Source organism: Mandrillus leucophaeus, unplaced genomic scaffold (genome assembly GCF_000951045.1).
Source record: "Mandrillus leucophaeus isolate KB7577 unplaced genomic scaffold, Mleu.le_1.0 Scaffold1654, whole genome shotgun sequence".
Taxonomy (NCBI): domain Eukaryota; kingdom Metazoa; phylum Chordata; class Mammalia; order Primates; family Cercopithecidae; genus Mandrillus; species Mandrillus leucophaeus.
In genome coordinates this window covers 25,755-41,751 of record NW_012101648.1, presented here as the reverse complement: position 1 = coordinate 41,751, position 15,997 = coordinate 25,755, and the positions used below count along the sequence as shown (strand labels likewise).

General features: G+C 35.5%; 1 protein-coding gene across 1 annotated transcript in view; it reads left to right on the top strand.

Moving 5' to 3' along the window:
* ORC5 (origin recognition complex, subunit 5) overlaps positions 1 to 15,997 on the top strand; it is a 68,649-nt gene that overhangs the window by 31,384 nt on the left and 21,268 nt on the right. Inside the window, exons 9-12 of the mRNA XM_011976413.1 lie at positions 5,506 to 5,558; positions 7,198 to 7,310; positions 8,814 to 8,861; positions 12,932 to 13,042. Coding sequence (XP_011831803.1) covers positions 5,506 to 5,558; positions 7,198 to 7,310; positions 8,814 to 8,861; positions 12,932 to 13,042 — 325 coding nt within the window. The remainder of the gene's footprint in view (positions 1 to 5,505; positions 5,559 to 7,197; positions 7,311 to 8,813; positions 8,862 to 12,931; positions 13,043 to 15,997) is intronic.

Sequence of the window (15,997 nt, the reverse complement as noted above, 5' to 3'; positions counted from 1 at the left end):
TGTCAGGGAATATTAAGCATTTGGACTAGTGTTTGATGGTGGTGACCATTGTAGTGGCTTTTAATTAGCCATCATGTGCCTACCATTTAGAATGTTTATTTTTGCTTCTTGTAGATTCTTAGAAATAAGCAAGGGAAAGGAGCTAAATTATTTACAGATGTATGTTACCAAACCAAAATGAAACCAAGATAAGAGTAGTCACAAAAATTTTAAACCCAGGTATGCAGATTAAACAAAATACTAAATTAGGCATGCAGAACCAGAAGTGAATTCACCAGAAAAGACATACCTCACAGAACACAAATTTTATAATAACCAGAGTATTCAAACCAGAAGGACACTTGTCCTTGTTCCAGAAAGGGATTGCCAGAAAAGGCAAAAAGTTGTTATTATCCCAAGAGGATTGTAAGGCCCTTTATTAAGGTGGCCTTAATCAGATCCTGAATGAATTCAGGAGCTTCCATCAAAAAGCAGGAGGCTCACCAGGGCAGAAAAGGTGAGCCGCGGAAGCAGAAGGCTCAGAGGGCTCAAGTGAGTACTATTTACCAGTTCTTAGAATTGCTGAGTCCTTCTGAAGGTGATCTTGCTGCAGGTCCCACTTTTGACTCGAGATATGTCAACCTAAATAACAGAGAGGGACTCTAAAAGAAAATGATTTATCTGTTTGAGAATGGGCATTGCAGTGGGAATGCACATGTTGTAGTAAACTCTGCATATTCAGGGAGGTAAAGGGAGACAAAGGTTTTTAAAGGAAGAATGAGGAGAATTACATAATTATTTTGAGATAATTATTCTTGGCTACAAGGATCAATAACAAAGGTGGTACCAGTTCGGAGTTTGACAGGCAGTTGCTGGGCAAACATCCTCACAGGATTTTTGTATAAGGTTATGATGGCCTTTGTGCAAGATTATGGTTTTTTTCAGTTTTTTGCGATAGTTGTTTTATCAAGCATTATCCATGAGAACCCTTTCTTCGTGGCCTTCTCTGGCTCTATTTGTTGGGGGTTTTAGCACATGTGACTCCATTATGTTACACAATTTGTAACAAAGCTTTTTTAAAAAAAAAACCTGGAAAGCTTTAGGAAAGTCAGTACTAGCTTTGCCATATTTATGCTAGATATTTGAATGATATAATGAAAATTTGATTATAAAATAAATAGATGAGCCATTATAAATCGACATATTTCTGTTATTAAAATTTCTTAGTAGAGAAACAGCTCAGGAGAGACATGGTGGCACATTGTGTGTGAGAAGAACGTGATTTTGACTTCCAGCTCAGCCATTGTCTGCTATATATGATCTTAACAAGTCCTAAGACCTCTAGGCCTTGGCTTCCTCCTGTAAAAGTCCTTACAAGATTTAGATAATATATCTGAAAATTATTGTGAATATTAAAGTGTCTTATTAGATATTAGAATAGCCTAGATTACAAATTAATATAGGAAACCTAAAAACATCAACACTATCTGCTTTTCTTTCTAGTCAATTTTTTTTTACAGTTTTTCTCTCATGAATGCCGTATTCTATCACTAAATACTTTTCCTTAATAATTTTATTTGATTTCAGTTTAATTAGCTGATTAGCCTATAATTCAGGTAAAAATTTAATAGTTTCTTTCTTAATTAGCAGAAATACTACAAAGATACTATTATTCCTTTTCCCTTTTCAATAACAAAAATTCATTTAACGAGAGTTTTTGGAAATCATAGAGTGGAAAAGCTTGTGATCTTCTAAATGTAGGAAAACTTGTTTGCTTGTTAAAATGATTCTTACATAATAATGAAAGGACTTCTGGTCCCATAGGATAATTATGGCCACTTTATTTCTGTTCGCAATATCAATAAAGAGAGCCAATAGAACCACCCGTAACTCTTGCCTGCTGTATTAATAGGAGTTAGAGATTGCTGTATATATCAGTAGTGAAGTGATCAACTGAAACCAGCAGGGCCGGCTCTGGAGCTCATGCTGAAGTGAAAAGTCAAACAAAGACTGAAAGGAAAAGAGAAGATTGTTGGTACAGGGGATGGGTTGACTAGTAGGGGTGAAATAAAAATGAAATCGCTTGAAGAAAGAGAGTTCAACCCTGAGTGAGAAAGTATTGAACAGTTCTGAGGCTGGAAGGATTAGAGAGCACTGGCTACTGGAGAATCAAAGTGACATTTTGTTTTTCGTTTTTTTGAGACAGGGTTCCACTCTCTCGCCCAGACTGGAGTGCGGTGGCAAGATCACAGCTCATTACAGCCTCAACCTCTCTGGGTCCAGGTGATCCTACCACCTGAGCCTCCTGAGTAGCTGGGACTATAGGCATGCGCTACCACACCTAATTTTTTGTATTTTTTTTTGTTTTAAGAGTATGTGGGACCAGAGTTAGCATGGTAGTCTTGGGAAAGTACTGTTTTGAGGGGAGACAAGTAGTTGATTCAGAAGAGTGTGATACTCCTTTGAGAGTTGGTAATGAAGGAAAAGAATGGAAAGAAAGGATAGAAATTAAAGATTCTTCTTGTCCCCCAAATAAAAAAGAAATAACAAAATCAGAAGCTAATCCCTCGTTTTCATAATAGCACCATATATTAAAGAAACTTGACTTCATTATTTTTTCAGAAGGGAGCACTTTGGAATTAAGTAATCTTGCCACCCCACAACCTTACCCCTGCATTCATAAAATCACCTGTTATTACTGACCAAGCCAAACATTAGACATTTCAAAATGAAGAAAAGACAACATGGAAAAGCCATGTAAAGGTATTATTTAGGAAGAAACAGAAAACGTGAATAAAACAGTTTAGTTGGTGAAAATTTCCACCTTAACACCCAAAACAAAGCAGAGGAAGACTGCAATACGACACCTTGACTTGATTTAGGTTTGTTTAAAAAGCATTTTCAGGTATGGAAAGCATACTTTAATTTTGAAATTCAGTAACTTAGAATAAATGAACAAAGAACAGGGGGATGTGAAATAAAAGTTGATCAAACTCAGGAGCAAAGTTCAGGTAATAGTAGTTATCTCAGAAATGAAAATGAAAAAATAAGATATCCAAAGGAAACTACATTCAACTGAGAATATAATAAGGGACATTGAGGAGAAGACTGAAAATAACCAAGAGAACAAAACTAAAAAAAGAGGTCAAAATAATCAGGTAGGGTGTGACAAATATGATAGACAAATAAGATTTAACATATTTAATTGGAGTTCCTGAAGACAGAAAACAACGATGGATTGGAATTAAGATCTAAAATTATAATCCAAGAAAACGTTCCAGAAATAGAAAACCTAGCTTTACACATCAAAACAGTTTATTTTCCCAATTAATCCAGAATGATCAATTCTGAAACTGTACTAGTATATTGTACTGTAATAAATTATCAGAAATTTAGTAATTTAAGACAACACATTGTTACTGTCTTACAGTTTTGTATGTCAGAAGTCTAAAATGGGTCCGCAGGGCTTTCCTTCTGGAGGCTGTCAAGGAGAATCTGTTTCTTTGCCTTTTCTAACTTCTAGAGGCTGCCTTCACTCCCTGGCTTGTAGTTCCATTCTCCATCTTCTAAGCTAGCAGTGTAGCATTTTCTCTTATGTCTGACTTGTCTTCCTCTTAGAAGGATCCTTGTGACTATATTGGGCATATCTGGATAATGCAGTGTAATGTCTACCTGAAGATCCTTAACTCAGTGACATCTGCTAAGTCCCTTTTACCCCATAAGAACGTATTCACACGTTCTAGGGATTTGGACTTTGATCTCTTTGGAGGCAGGGCCGTTATTCAGCCTACCACAGAGACTTCTTGGAAAGCATTTAGACTTTAAAAATAACAGAAAAAAATCTCTGAGCTTTCAGGCAAAAAAATATAAGTCCCTTACAAAGGAAAGTCAGTCAGTGAAAAAGCAAGACAACAAATACATCAACAATTTCAAGAAACTCAAGGAGAAAGGAAGTGTAAGCCAAATAATTTCATGTGCAGTCAACCTGTCATTCAACTATCAAGGCTAGAGAAAAACAATATTAAATATGGAAGAACTCAGAGAACACTACTCATAAGGCATTTCTTAGGACAACCTTGATGTGAAAGAGATGACTGGAGAAACGAACAAAAGGATTAATAATGAACATTGAATTTAATTAAGTTTAGCTCCAAACTAAAATTAAGGTGGAAATAAGAGTAGAAGAATAGTATGTAAATATCATGTATTCTGACAAGGTAGGATTATTACAACTTTAAAAAAATGGGAAAAGAAGGAAAAGAGAAGGGAAAATAAAATAAACTTGTTGATTGCTATACCCGTAAGAGATGAATATCAAAGAATACTTCAAAAGCTAAAACTACTGTTTTTAAAGTATACTCAAAGAAGGCCCACACTCATCCTTATCTCTTCCAACCTGTTCTTCATGCAGATTTTGGATATTTAATTGTTCAAATCTGGCATTATTTTTAAATTAGTCCTATAAATTAGCTCATTTTTGAGAGTTCTGTGAGAGTTTTAGAGTTGGTAAGCACCTTTGCATCAAACTGCCTTATATTTTTTATTAGTAAACAATTCATTTTTTCAAAGTCATGCAGCTAAAACTGTCCTAGGGCATTCTTTACTCATTATACTATAGTGTGTTGCCTTATAAAAATTTGTCATGTCGTAATCACTTCATATTCTTAATAGTGTTTTGGTTGTTTAGCAGTTTTAATTGTAAGTAAGGCCAGGATGGAGCAATTAAAATACCTTGAACTCTGCAAGCATCCTACAAGGATTCGACTCATAGCTCCAGTATTGACTGGCTAAATGTCCTTGGGTGACTTAACCTTTGAGCCTCAGTTTTCTGGTGTGATACCTACTTTGAGGGATTCCTATAGAGTTTAGAAATAGTATATGACAATTGTATCTAATATGGTAACTAGAACATTGGGAGTTTTACTGAATGGTAGGTGGTAGTATTTATTGGTTGTTTTTTTTTTTTTTTTTTTTTTAAGTCAGAGGCTCACCCTCACCCAGGCTGGAGTGCAGTGGCACAATCTCAGCTTACTGCAACGTCCACCTCCCAGGTTCAAGTGATTCTCGTGCCTCAGCCACCCAAGTAGCTGGGAATGCAGGCATGCACCACCATACCCAGCTAATTTTTGTATTTTTAGTAGAGATGGGGTTTCAGCATGTTGCCTAGGCTGGACTTGAACTCCTGGCCTCATGTGATGCTCCTGCCTTGGACTTCCAAAGTGCTAGGATTACAGGCATGAGCCACCACACCCAGCTTGGGTGAAATTTTTTGATAGCTACAACAGTGATCATAGTAAGAGAGATTATTAAATAGTTAATATCTAGATATTGCTTTATAAATTTATGCCATTCTAATATATACATTAAATTATTTTGTACAGGTACAAACATGTTTATTGCATGTAAATATTTTTATTTTCTATTTTGTTAATTAAAAAATTTAGTTTTTCTAGGGCTCTGTTTTAAGTACAGCATATTGATTTTATATATTTTTAATTCATTTTTGCTCTTCTATTTTTTTTTCAGTTCCCAATGGGAAAAGCTACAGAAAGATGACACAGATCCTGGGCAACTGAAAGGTATCAAAGGAAGTATTGAGACAGTTACCAGAGATACTTCTTTAGCCAATTATCAAGATACTAAGTTAATACTAAAGAGCATTTAGTCAGGAAACAATGTTATAAAAGAGAATTTACTTTTCAAGCTATAATGCTATTTTGATTAATGAATTTTCTTTAACTGAAGCTCTAATTTAATGGGAGGAAATAAAGTTTGAATACCAGCTTTCTATTTTCTAAATATTGGATTATATCATGAAAATCAAGCAGTTTCTATTGCTTTAAATGCTTTTATTAAAGCAATCTAATTATATGACAGTTTTATCTCATGTTTATATTTCATGAGTTTTGTGGAATAAAATGTAATTTTATGTTAATCGGTTTAGGGTATGCACTTTGGTGGTTATGTTTTGAAAGCTTTGTGCTTTTGTGTTCTTTAAGAAAACTGCTACTTTGGATTCATCCCACATATTAAATAGAACTAATTTTACTTTAAAAAATAAGCAAATATTGAAAATGTTATTTTTTAAAAAATGTCAGTGGCTGATGGTTAAAGAAAATGGTGTGAAATAGTGATGTTAAGATGTTGCTTTGTGTTTTTTTGGTTGTTATATGCTCCAGATGCTTTACAAGTGACTTCTAGTTGTATGTTTTTAGGAAAAGGGATAGATGCCAGAGTTAGAACAGATCTGTAGTAATTGATTTGCACTACTTTCTGTCTGTTTGACCTTGAACCCAGCTCAATTTTTGATTTGTAAAATGGGAAGAATATTTAGCATTGTTACTGCGAAGATTCAAAGTGATGCTTAAGTAAAGCACCTAACACAGTGTCTGACACATAGCAGATTTTCAGGAAATATCAGATTTCTTCCCTTCCCTTAAGAATCAGTGCTACTTGACTGACCCTACTGTTTTATTTATCCATTCATCAGTTATTTCCTATGTGCAAGGCAGTATAGGAATACAAAAAAACATTAGACAAATAGTTTGTCATATAGGAATACAAAAAAAATTAGACAAATAGCTCCTTCAACAAATAGTTTTGTTTACTAAGGGGTATGGTTGATGTACAGGTTAAGCATTCTGAATCCAAAACTTCCAAATAGAAAATGCTCCAAAATTTTCTGAGTGCTGACATGAGCTCAGAGGAAATGCTCGTTTTCTTTGATTTTTTAGAATTTAGGGATGTTCAACTGGTATATACAAGTATTCTAACATCTGAAAAAATCCAAAACACTTCTGGTCCCAGGCATTTTGGATAAAGTATACTCAACCTGTACAGTTAACTGTTAATATAAGGCATCACGTTATGTGGGAATACTCAAAGTAGGAATTCATAGTTAGAAATACGTTTTTCTATTGATGTGGTAGGGGGACATCAGGGGTTTAAGGGAGAGCGTGGCCTTGAAGGGAAGAATGAGTAGGATTTAGACTGCAGAATGAGAAGAATCAAGCAAAAATAATACATTGAGTAAAGCCTGTCATTAATGATAATGTTAATCACCACCATGACCATCATTATCATGACAATTTTTAAGATAAGGAAATAGGTCATTTTGACTAGAGAATACCATATGGAAATCAAAAGTTAAGTGAGAAGAGATACTTAAAACCCAATGGTAGCCTGATAAGTACTTCATCAAAGTGTTTTGTTATATAGGCCTCTCAGCGCATACTCATGTGGAACTTCCATATTACTCTAAGTTCATTCTAATTGCTGCATACCTTGCTTCATACAATCCAGCAAGAACTGACAAGAGGTTTTTTCTTAAGGTAATAATAACATACTTTTTTTCACTTTATTTTTTAAGATCCCAGGAATATTTTGAAATTTCTTAACACTTGTAAATTTCTAAGGGGAAGAGATTAGAATAAGATTGCCAAATACATGTTTAGGACTCATTCTTTAAAGGGTTTACATTAATGTCACAATCTGAAATTTGAGAAAAGGTAGGCAGTTTCATAGAAAAGAGGAAATCAGATATACTTCAGGTAATAATTCAGATTTTAAAAATACATAGAGTTTTGTTTAAAGTGTGGAGGATGTTTTAAAACTCTCACTATAGTGAATTATTATCCAGCACACTGAAGGAGCCTCTCCTGTACATTCATTAGTTAGAGAAATCCCAGTTTAGAGTTGTTGTTTTTTTCTTCTTCTTCACCCACTATGTTCTTGTCACTTTAGCCTTTTTCTTTCCTCAAAACATTCTAATCTCTTTCCTACCTTAAGGTCTTTGTCTGTATGTTCTGTCTTTCTAGAAAGCTTCTTCTCTACTCCTTATTCTTCAGGCTTCAGTTTAAATGTTGCCTTCTCAAAGCAGTTCTCCCTGTACAACCTATCTTAAAATAGGTCCTCTTTATTGTTTCCTATGTTTGCTTTCTTCTTTGGACTTACAACAATTTTTATTTATTTATTTATTTATTTATTTATTTATTTATTTATCATGTCTTGTGGTACTCTCCAGAACTTTTATTTTTTATTTTTTTGAGAACGAGTCTCACTCTGTCACCTAGGCCTGAGTGCACTGATGTGATCTTGGCTCACTACAGCCTCCGCCTCCCAGCTCCAGTGATTCTTGTGCCTCAGCCTCCCAAGTAGCTAAGATTACAGGTGTGCGCCACCACACCTGACTAAGTTTTATGTTTTTGGTAGAGACAGGGTTTTGCTATGTTGGCCAGGCAGGTCCCAAATTCCTGGCCTCAAGTCATCCTCCCACCCCGGCCTCCCAAAGTGCTAGGATTACAGGTGTGCGCCACTGTACCTGGCCCTCTTTAGTTTCTAGAGGGCAAGGACCACATCTATTGTTTTCTCCCACTATTGAATCTTGAGTGCCTTACTAAAATGCTCTCCGTCAGTGTTTATTATGTGAATTGTGCCTTACTAAAATGCTCTCTGTCAGCGTTTTTTATGTGAATTGCCAGACTTGTTTATGGGATGAATAAAAATCCATATCTCTTTGGAAATTTCACTTTTATAGCAATGTATATGCTGTACTAAATCAATATAATAAGTTCTTTTAGGAAATGTCGTTATTTTATTTTAGAAATTCTTTTTTTTACATGCAAAAGTAATCTTACATCCAATCCAAGTCTAAATGAAATTGGCCTAAAATATGTTGAAGTCTAATATATATACAAGGTGATAAGAAGAATAACTATTTAGAAACCTAAGATACATAGATTAGTATTATGTGTGCCATGTTTTAAATAAATAATGTTTTCTGGTTTTGTGGAATACTATCTTTTCAACTTAAAATTTATTTTCCTTAATTGCAGCATCATGGAAAAATCAAGAAAACCAACTTTCTAAAAAAACACGAAAAGGTATTTACATTTTAATTTCTCTAATGGAAGAAACTTAAGAAATGAAGATAATATAGGGAATAGATACATCTGTAATTGTATTTGTCATTTGAATATAGGAACTTATTTGTGTTGATATGGTACCGTTATACTGTAACGGTACAGTATATGTACCGTTTTTGTACATATACTGTACAAAACAGTATATGTATTGTTATGTTATGTTGAATACAGTGTTTGAAGGCACATTTAAGTGAGCTGGTGCTGGAGATTAAAACTGAGTTGACAAAATTTTTTTAGTGTTTTAGTAGATGAAGCAGTTTACCCTGGATTATTTAGTTAAATATAGCCAATTGAATACAGGCATTTTCCTCTTTTCTTTCCCCTTTGAAGCACCCATGACAATGACATTGAAGAAATAAAAAAGGTAAACTCATAAATACTAAGCAGATGAGAGATCCCCGGAAATTGGAATTGCATGGTAGGTAGATATTGAGGTGACCAAGCAGATTGGAGAAAACGCTAAAACCTAAGCCTCAAACTTAGCTGATTTGGCCTTAGGAATCTGGAAAAAGTTTAGGGATTAGAAGCACTAAGTACTTTTGAAGGGGGGGTCAGGCAAGGTTGAAACTGGTGAAAGCAGCATTTAGACCATTCAGATCATTTCTTCCACTTTGTATGTCCAAACCACTGTTGCTTCTCTTGTCAGAAGATAGAGAATTTTGAACTATAAACTCTGCACTATAGAAACTGCAAATTTTGTTTCCCTTATTCTTAGAGGCAGTTTTGCTCAATTCCAGTACTTCCTGACTCCAGAGCCTATGATGATGTTTACCACTGTTCTTGAACTCCTACAACAGACAAATGGTTAACCTTTAGAATTTTTATTATTTATCCGTTTTTGAGGCAGGATCTCACTCTGTCACCCATGCTGCAGTGCAGTGGCGTGATCATGGCTCACTGCAGCCTCAACCTCCTGGGCTTAAGTGATCCTCCTATCTCAGCCTCCCTAGTAGCTGGGACTACAGGCACACACCACCATGCCTGGCTAATTTTTGTAGAGACAGGGTTTCACCCAAGACTCATCTAAGCCCAGGAGTTCGAGGCTGGTCTCAAATGATCCACTCCTCTCAGCCTTCCAAACTCCTGGGATTACAGGCATGAGCTACCATGTCTGACCTAATGTCTCGAATTTTTAAAGACTCATTACAAACCAATAAGAAAAAGACAAAAATTCAATAGCAAAATGGATAAATGATACAATAAGGAACCTGAATGTCTAATAATCATGACATGATTGTCAGCCTTATTCACTAATGAGAGAAAAAGTTAAAACAACAGTGAGATATTTCATTCTCTTGGTTTGACAAAACTAAAAAAGTCTGTGATTTCAAGTGCTGGTGATAATGTAGAAGAGTGAGAGTCTGCGTATTCTGCAGGTTGACAATATCTGCTGAAGTTAACATGTTAATATTAGGATAGACTGGTTATGCTTGTAGTAAAAAGCAAACCTCGCCCAGGCGCAGTGGCTCATGCCTGTAATCCCAGCACTTTGGGAGGCCAAGGCGGGTGGATCACGAGGTCAGGAGATCGAGACCATCCTGGCTAACATGGTGAAACCCCATCTCTACTAAAAATACAAAAACAAAAATTAGCCGGGCATGATGGCGGGCGCCTGTAGTCCCAGCTGCTCGGGAGGCTGAGGCGGGAGAATGGCATGAACCTGCGAGGCGTAGCTTGCAGTGAGCTGAGATCACGCCACTGCACTCCAGCCTGGGCAACAGAGCGAGACTCTGTCTCAAACAAACAAACAAAACCCCCAAACCCATGGTGGCTTTATACAACAGAAGTTTTTATGTTGCTTACAGCATAACTGAATATGAATTGAGTGGCCCTCTTTCATCTTACAGTGATATGAAGTGAAACATTTTGGCTTCTGAAGTTGCCACTAAAGGGAAGGAAGGTGCAAGACCAGGCTTGGAAGTAGCTTACATCACTTCTATTTATATTTCATTGGCCCAGCAGAACCCAGTTACATGACCTCTATCTAACTGCACAAGAGACTGAGAAATGGAGTCTTCTTGTGTGTCAGAGAAGAAACAGTGTTGGCAAACACTGACTCTGCCTTGTACTTTAATCCAGCAGTCCTACTTAGAGAAACACACATTTGCACAAGGAGAAATGTACAGGATTATCAGTCACAGGATTATTTGTAATAATAATGAATCTTTTTAAGTAGTCGTAAAATGGAATTCTGTAAGGTAATTTAAAAATGAACTAGAGCTACATGTATCTATATGGATAAATCTCAGAAAGCAATTGGTAGAGAGGTATGTTCAAAATGATATCATTTATATAAAATTTTAAACCATGCAAACAATGCTGTATATTGTTTGTGGATACATATGCAGTAGTATAAAACCTTCATGAGAATACATCAAATTCTAGATAGTGGAATTTTTCTAGAGAAGGAAAGGGAGAATAGGATGGGAGAGGGTTCAAGGAAGCTTCAGCTCATCTGTAATGTGATCTAATGTTTTATTTCTCTGCACGTATTGCACAGTATATTTGATAAAATTGAGTGGTGAGTCCATTGGTATTCATTATATTCACTTCTGTACACTTTTATATATTTGAAATATTTAATAACAAAAGCATACAAAATTTAAGACCTGGAAAATAATTTCTAACTGAGGTTAAAAACTTCATTGTATAATTCTGAGTAGGTATTCTTCTTTACATTCATTCTTATTTTAAATAAATAGTTACTCCCATGCATGTAAATATAGTTTCCAATTTTATTTGCTATTGCTAATATAAAGTACTTACCTGTGGCTGGATGCACAGGCGCACGCCTGTAATTCTAGCACTTTGGGAGGTCAAGGTGTGCGGATTACTTCAGGTCAGGAGTTCGAGACTAGCCTGTCCTACATGGCAAAACTAAATATACAAAAGTTAGCCATGTGTGGTAGTGCATGCCTGTAATCCCAGCTACTTGGGTGGCTGAGGTATGAGAATCACTTGAACCTGGGAGGTGGAGTTTTCAGTGAGACAAGATCATGTCACCGTACTCCAGCCTGGGTGACAGAGTGAGGCTCTGTCTCAAAAAAGGAAATAAATATTTATTGACTATTAAAATTATCTGCTAATAGAATGGAACTTGAGCATTGTCTCATTTCTGATGACATGAATTATACTATATGAGTTCATATACAAGTATGAACATTTTACAATCTTGAAAAATTTTTTTTAATTCTACATTGTTTTAGGCTGATAGCTCATTTGCTTTATAAAGTATTTTATTAGTTTTCTAAGTTAAGCTACGACTTACTCTAATTCAACATTAGAGCTACTAATGTTGAACAAATAAATTTTCCTGGCAGTGGTACAAAGAGGGATTGTGAGAAATAAGTAGTAAGCTCTAGTCTACGATTTAGGAATCTGGTTTGGTTATTATCTTGGATTTGGCGAAATCACTCAACACCTGGTTATAACAGCAAAGGCATATTTAGGACTAGACCGGATGACTGTGAGTTCTTTAGTTAATATTTGTTGATACTAAGTCAGAAATCTTGAGGAATATGTTAGAAGATAAATCATGGCTGAGTATGGTGGCTCAGGCCTGTAATTCTAGCACTTTGGGAGGCCAACGTGGGGAGGATTGCTTGAGGCCAGGAGTTTAAGACCAGTCTGGGCAACATAGTGAGACCCTGTCTTTACAAAATAATTTGTAAAAATACCCAAACATTGCGGTGTGTGCCTAGAGTCCTAGCTACTCAAGAAGAGAGACTAAGGTGGGAGGATGGCTTGAGCCCAGGAATTCAAGGCTGTAGTGAGCCATGATTGTGCTGCCACTGCTTTCCAGCCTGGGTGACAGCGGACCTTGTCTCTAAACAAAACAAACTTAAAAAAAGGATAAATCATGATCGTATCAGGTAAACTTTTAACTTACAGATTGCAGGTTAGATTTGTTAGCATTTTTAGGGGAACTATAAAAAACATAAATACATTGTTACTGCCAGTTTTGTAGTATAGAAAGTGAGTGCTCTGGTATAAGAAGAAAATCCATGTTTTTGTTTTGTTTTTTATAGACGAGCAATCATCTCCTTGGACCAAAACCATTTCCACTAGACAGATTATTAGCAATATTATACAGTATCGTGGACAGCAGAGTTGCTCCAACAGCAAATATTTTTTCCCAGGTAAGCTTAATCATAGGTTATTATCTGTCATCTTTGTGGGATTCTTCAGAAAGTAGAGTTGATAGAATTCCAGGTGTTCACAGTTTTGTTCCATATATGTTATTGTTTTAACTATATAATGAACCATGTTTTTGGTAAGTAATTGAAAATTACGTCTATAGAATCTTTGGGGGTATCACTGTCACTAAATTTGCATATGTTTACAAGTATAACCTCATGGCAAACAATTTAATTTGGCTCTTTTTCAATAAAGGAATTTTTAAAATTAAATGATCATAATTATCTTGCTAATTAAACAAGTGGCTTGATGACTAAGTTGATGAATTGTAATTTAATGAAAATAAAATTTAAAAAAATTTTTGTAAGAGAGTAATCTGCAATGTCCTTATTCCTCATCTGTGTACTTTGCAGATAGATGTGCTTTTATTAAAAAATGCAATTTTCCAGAATAATTAAGTTCTCAGAATTTCACTAGGTGGCAGCAAAAGCATAAAAATAGAAAATATGACTTTTAAAAAAAACAAGTAGTTACGGTTTGTTTTTTAGTTGACATTTTAAGAAAAAACAATTTATTAAAATTATAATAGATTTCTTAAATGATCCAGAAAAACAATGCTTAGCACATGGTACAAGTGGATAGAAGAAAAAGCGAAATGATGTAACTAGTATTTATTTAAAAGCAAAGTCATGTCAGATATTGCAGTGAGTATTTTGTTTTCTCTATGCATTTTTAGGTTGAGAAATATGTAAATAATATTTACATTTTAATTCACTGAATAAATCTGGCCCCAGAATAGCTGTCAGACTTTGCAATCTAATGTGTGCTGGTAACTTTTAATTTTTCTTTTAGAGAAGAGTTTGAGTAACAAATATAGTCTCAATTTTCTCAACATTGAATTTAGATAGGTTTGTTTTTTTTTGTTTTTTTTTTTGTTTTTTTTGTGAGACAGAGTCTCGCTCTGTCTCCCAGGCTGGAGTGCAGTGGCCGGATCTCAGCTCACTGCAAGCTCCGCCCCCCGGGTTTACACCATTCTCCTGCCTCAGCCTCCCGAGTAGCTGGGACTACAGGCGCCCGCCACCTCGCCCGGCTAGTTTTTTGTATATTTTTAGTAGAGACGGGGTTTCACCGTGTTAGCCAGGCTGGTCTCGATCTCCTGACTTCGTGATCCACCGGTCTCGGCCTCCCAAAGTGCTGGGATTACAGGCTTGAGCCACCGCGCCCGGCCGAATTTAGATAGTTTTTATAAATGTCTGCATGTATAGAAAATTGTATCTGCATTTATTGTGTTCTTGAAGAAACTCAGTTCACTCAGTTACTCGGCTGCATAAGTAGCTAGCTAGATAGGTAGATAGCTAGCTAGACAGGTAGGTAGATCACTAAAGCTGATAACTTTTAAAAAGTTACAGGGATTTTTCCCATATATATTTTTAAAAAGCTTGGTCTGAAATTGGTTTTTAATCAAACTTTACATTTTATTAATACCTTTTTACATACAACATAGGAATTTTTTGTTTTGTGTTTACTGGTGCAGTAACTCTAGATTAGCAGGTATTTTGAATTATCAGGTGTTTATTACAAGCAATGGAGCCTTACGTTAGGTCGGAGAGATTAAACAACTTTTGCAATATGATGCAATGAGTAAACCTTTGAGGTGTAAAGCCTAGGGAAGTGAGACAGACAGTGCTTTTGAACAGAGCAGAAACATGTTTGCATCACATGTGATTGTACTTCTCAGGTGCCCACAAATTACCTGTGTGAGGGGCACAATGAAGGATAGTACATGTTTTTTCTTTCAATGAGCTTATAATTTATTCTAGGGCATTAAAATGTATACATAAAAATACTTTCTTAAGGCTGTAAATGAATGCTAGATAGTGCTCCTGAGGAGTTTAGAGCAGAAAGAGATCACTTCTAGATTGGGCAGGATGAAAGAATTCATAGAAGATGAAAAATGAGGCTTGGCTGTGGAGAATGAGTAGAAGTTTTTGTTTTTTAAATATTTCTAATTTACATTAGTGATACATGTTTATTACACAGAAATGTGTAAATTGGTAAATAGAGAAATAGTAGCTTATAATCAACTGATACCTTATTTCCAAAGGATAGAGTTTAGGTTAGAGATTCAGAAAGAAAGGTTAATATGATCCGAAGAAAGGTATCCGAAGAAAAGTATGTGACCTTGTGAACTGTCACCCTGGTTTGGTTGGAATTGAATGGCGTTATATTGTAGTAGTAGTAGTCATTGTAGTTGTGATTTTAGCAGTAGCAGTCATGGTAACACTACTGCCACCACATGTCACACCTTACTATTGGTACTTTACATATTGTACTTTACATTCATAGAGCATTTTCTGTTTTTAGAAATAAACTCTTCAGCAGTTTTATCCTCTGGGGAAAAAATATAGCAATTAAAAACAATGGGAGGCTTCTGGTTTAGAGATTTACTAGCTGCTCTGAGCCTTTGACTGTGATGAACAACGTCAGCAGTCTTCGTGGTTATAGCAGTGTGAGTAATATTACATAATTAAGAAAACAACTTGGCCCAAAATGCATCTTTGTCTGTTAATGAAGTTAAATTTTTTTCAAACTTGACAATTGTAGTTGCTGATTTTTTTATTCTTTATCTCTTCTAATTAATATTTTGTAATCAAAACGATAAATTTGTATATTTAAAGTATTGTTATACATGAATTTAGGTTAATTTAATAGCAAGTCATTTAGGAACACGATCTTAGTTATTCTCATTGGGTATACAGAGGGTCCGGGAGTACATAGGGATAGATGCAACTAGTTCTAAGGAGTTGATCTTTACTTTTGCTTGGTCAGTAAAGTATCCAAGAAAATCTAATAACATATGTATTGTGTTCAAGAACAAAATGTGGCAGGACTCTCATCCAAAGAGTATTTCTCCCACATGCCTTGTATTTTCTTCTTCCCATTGACTCCCAGTGACC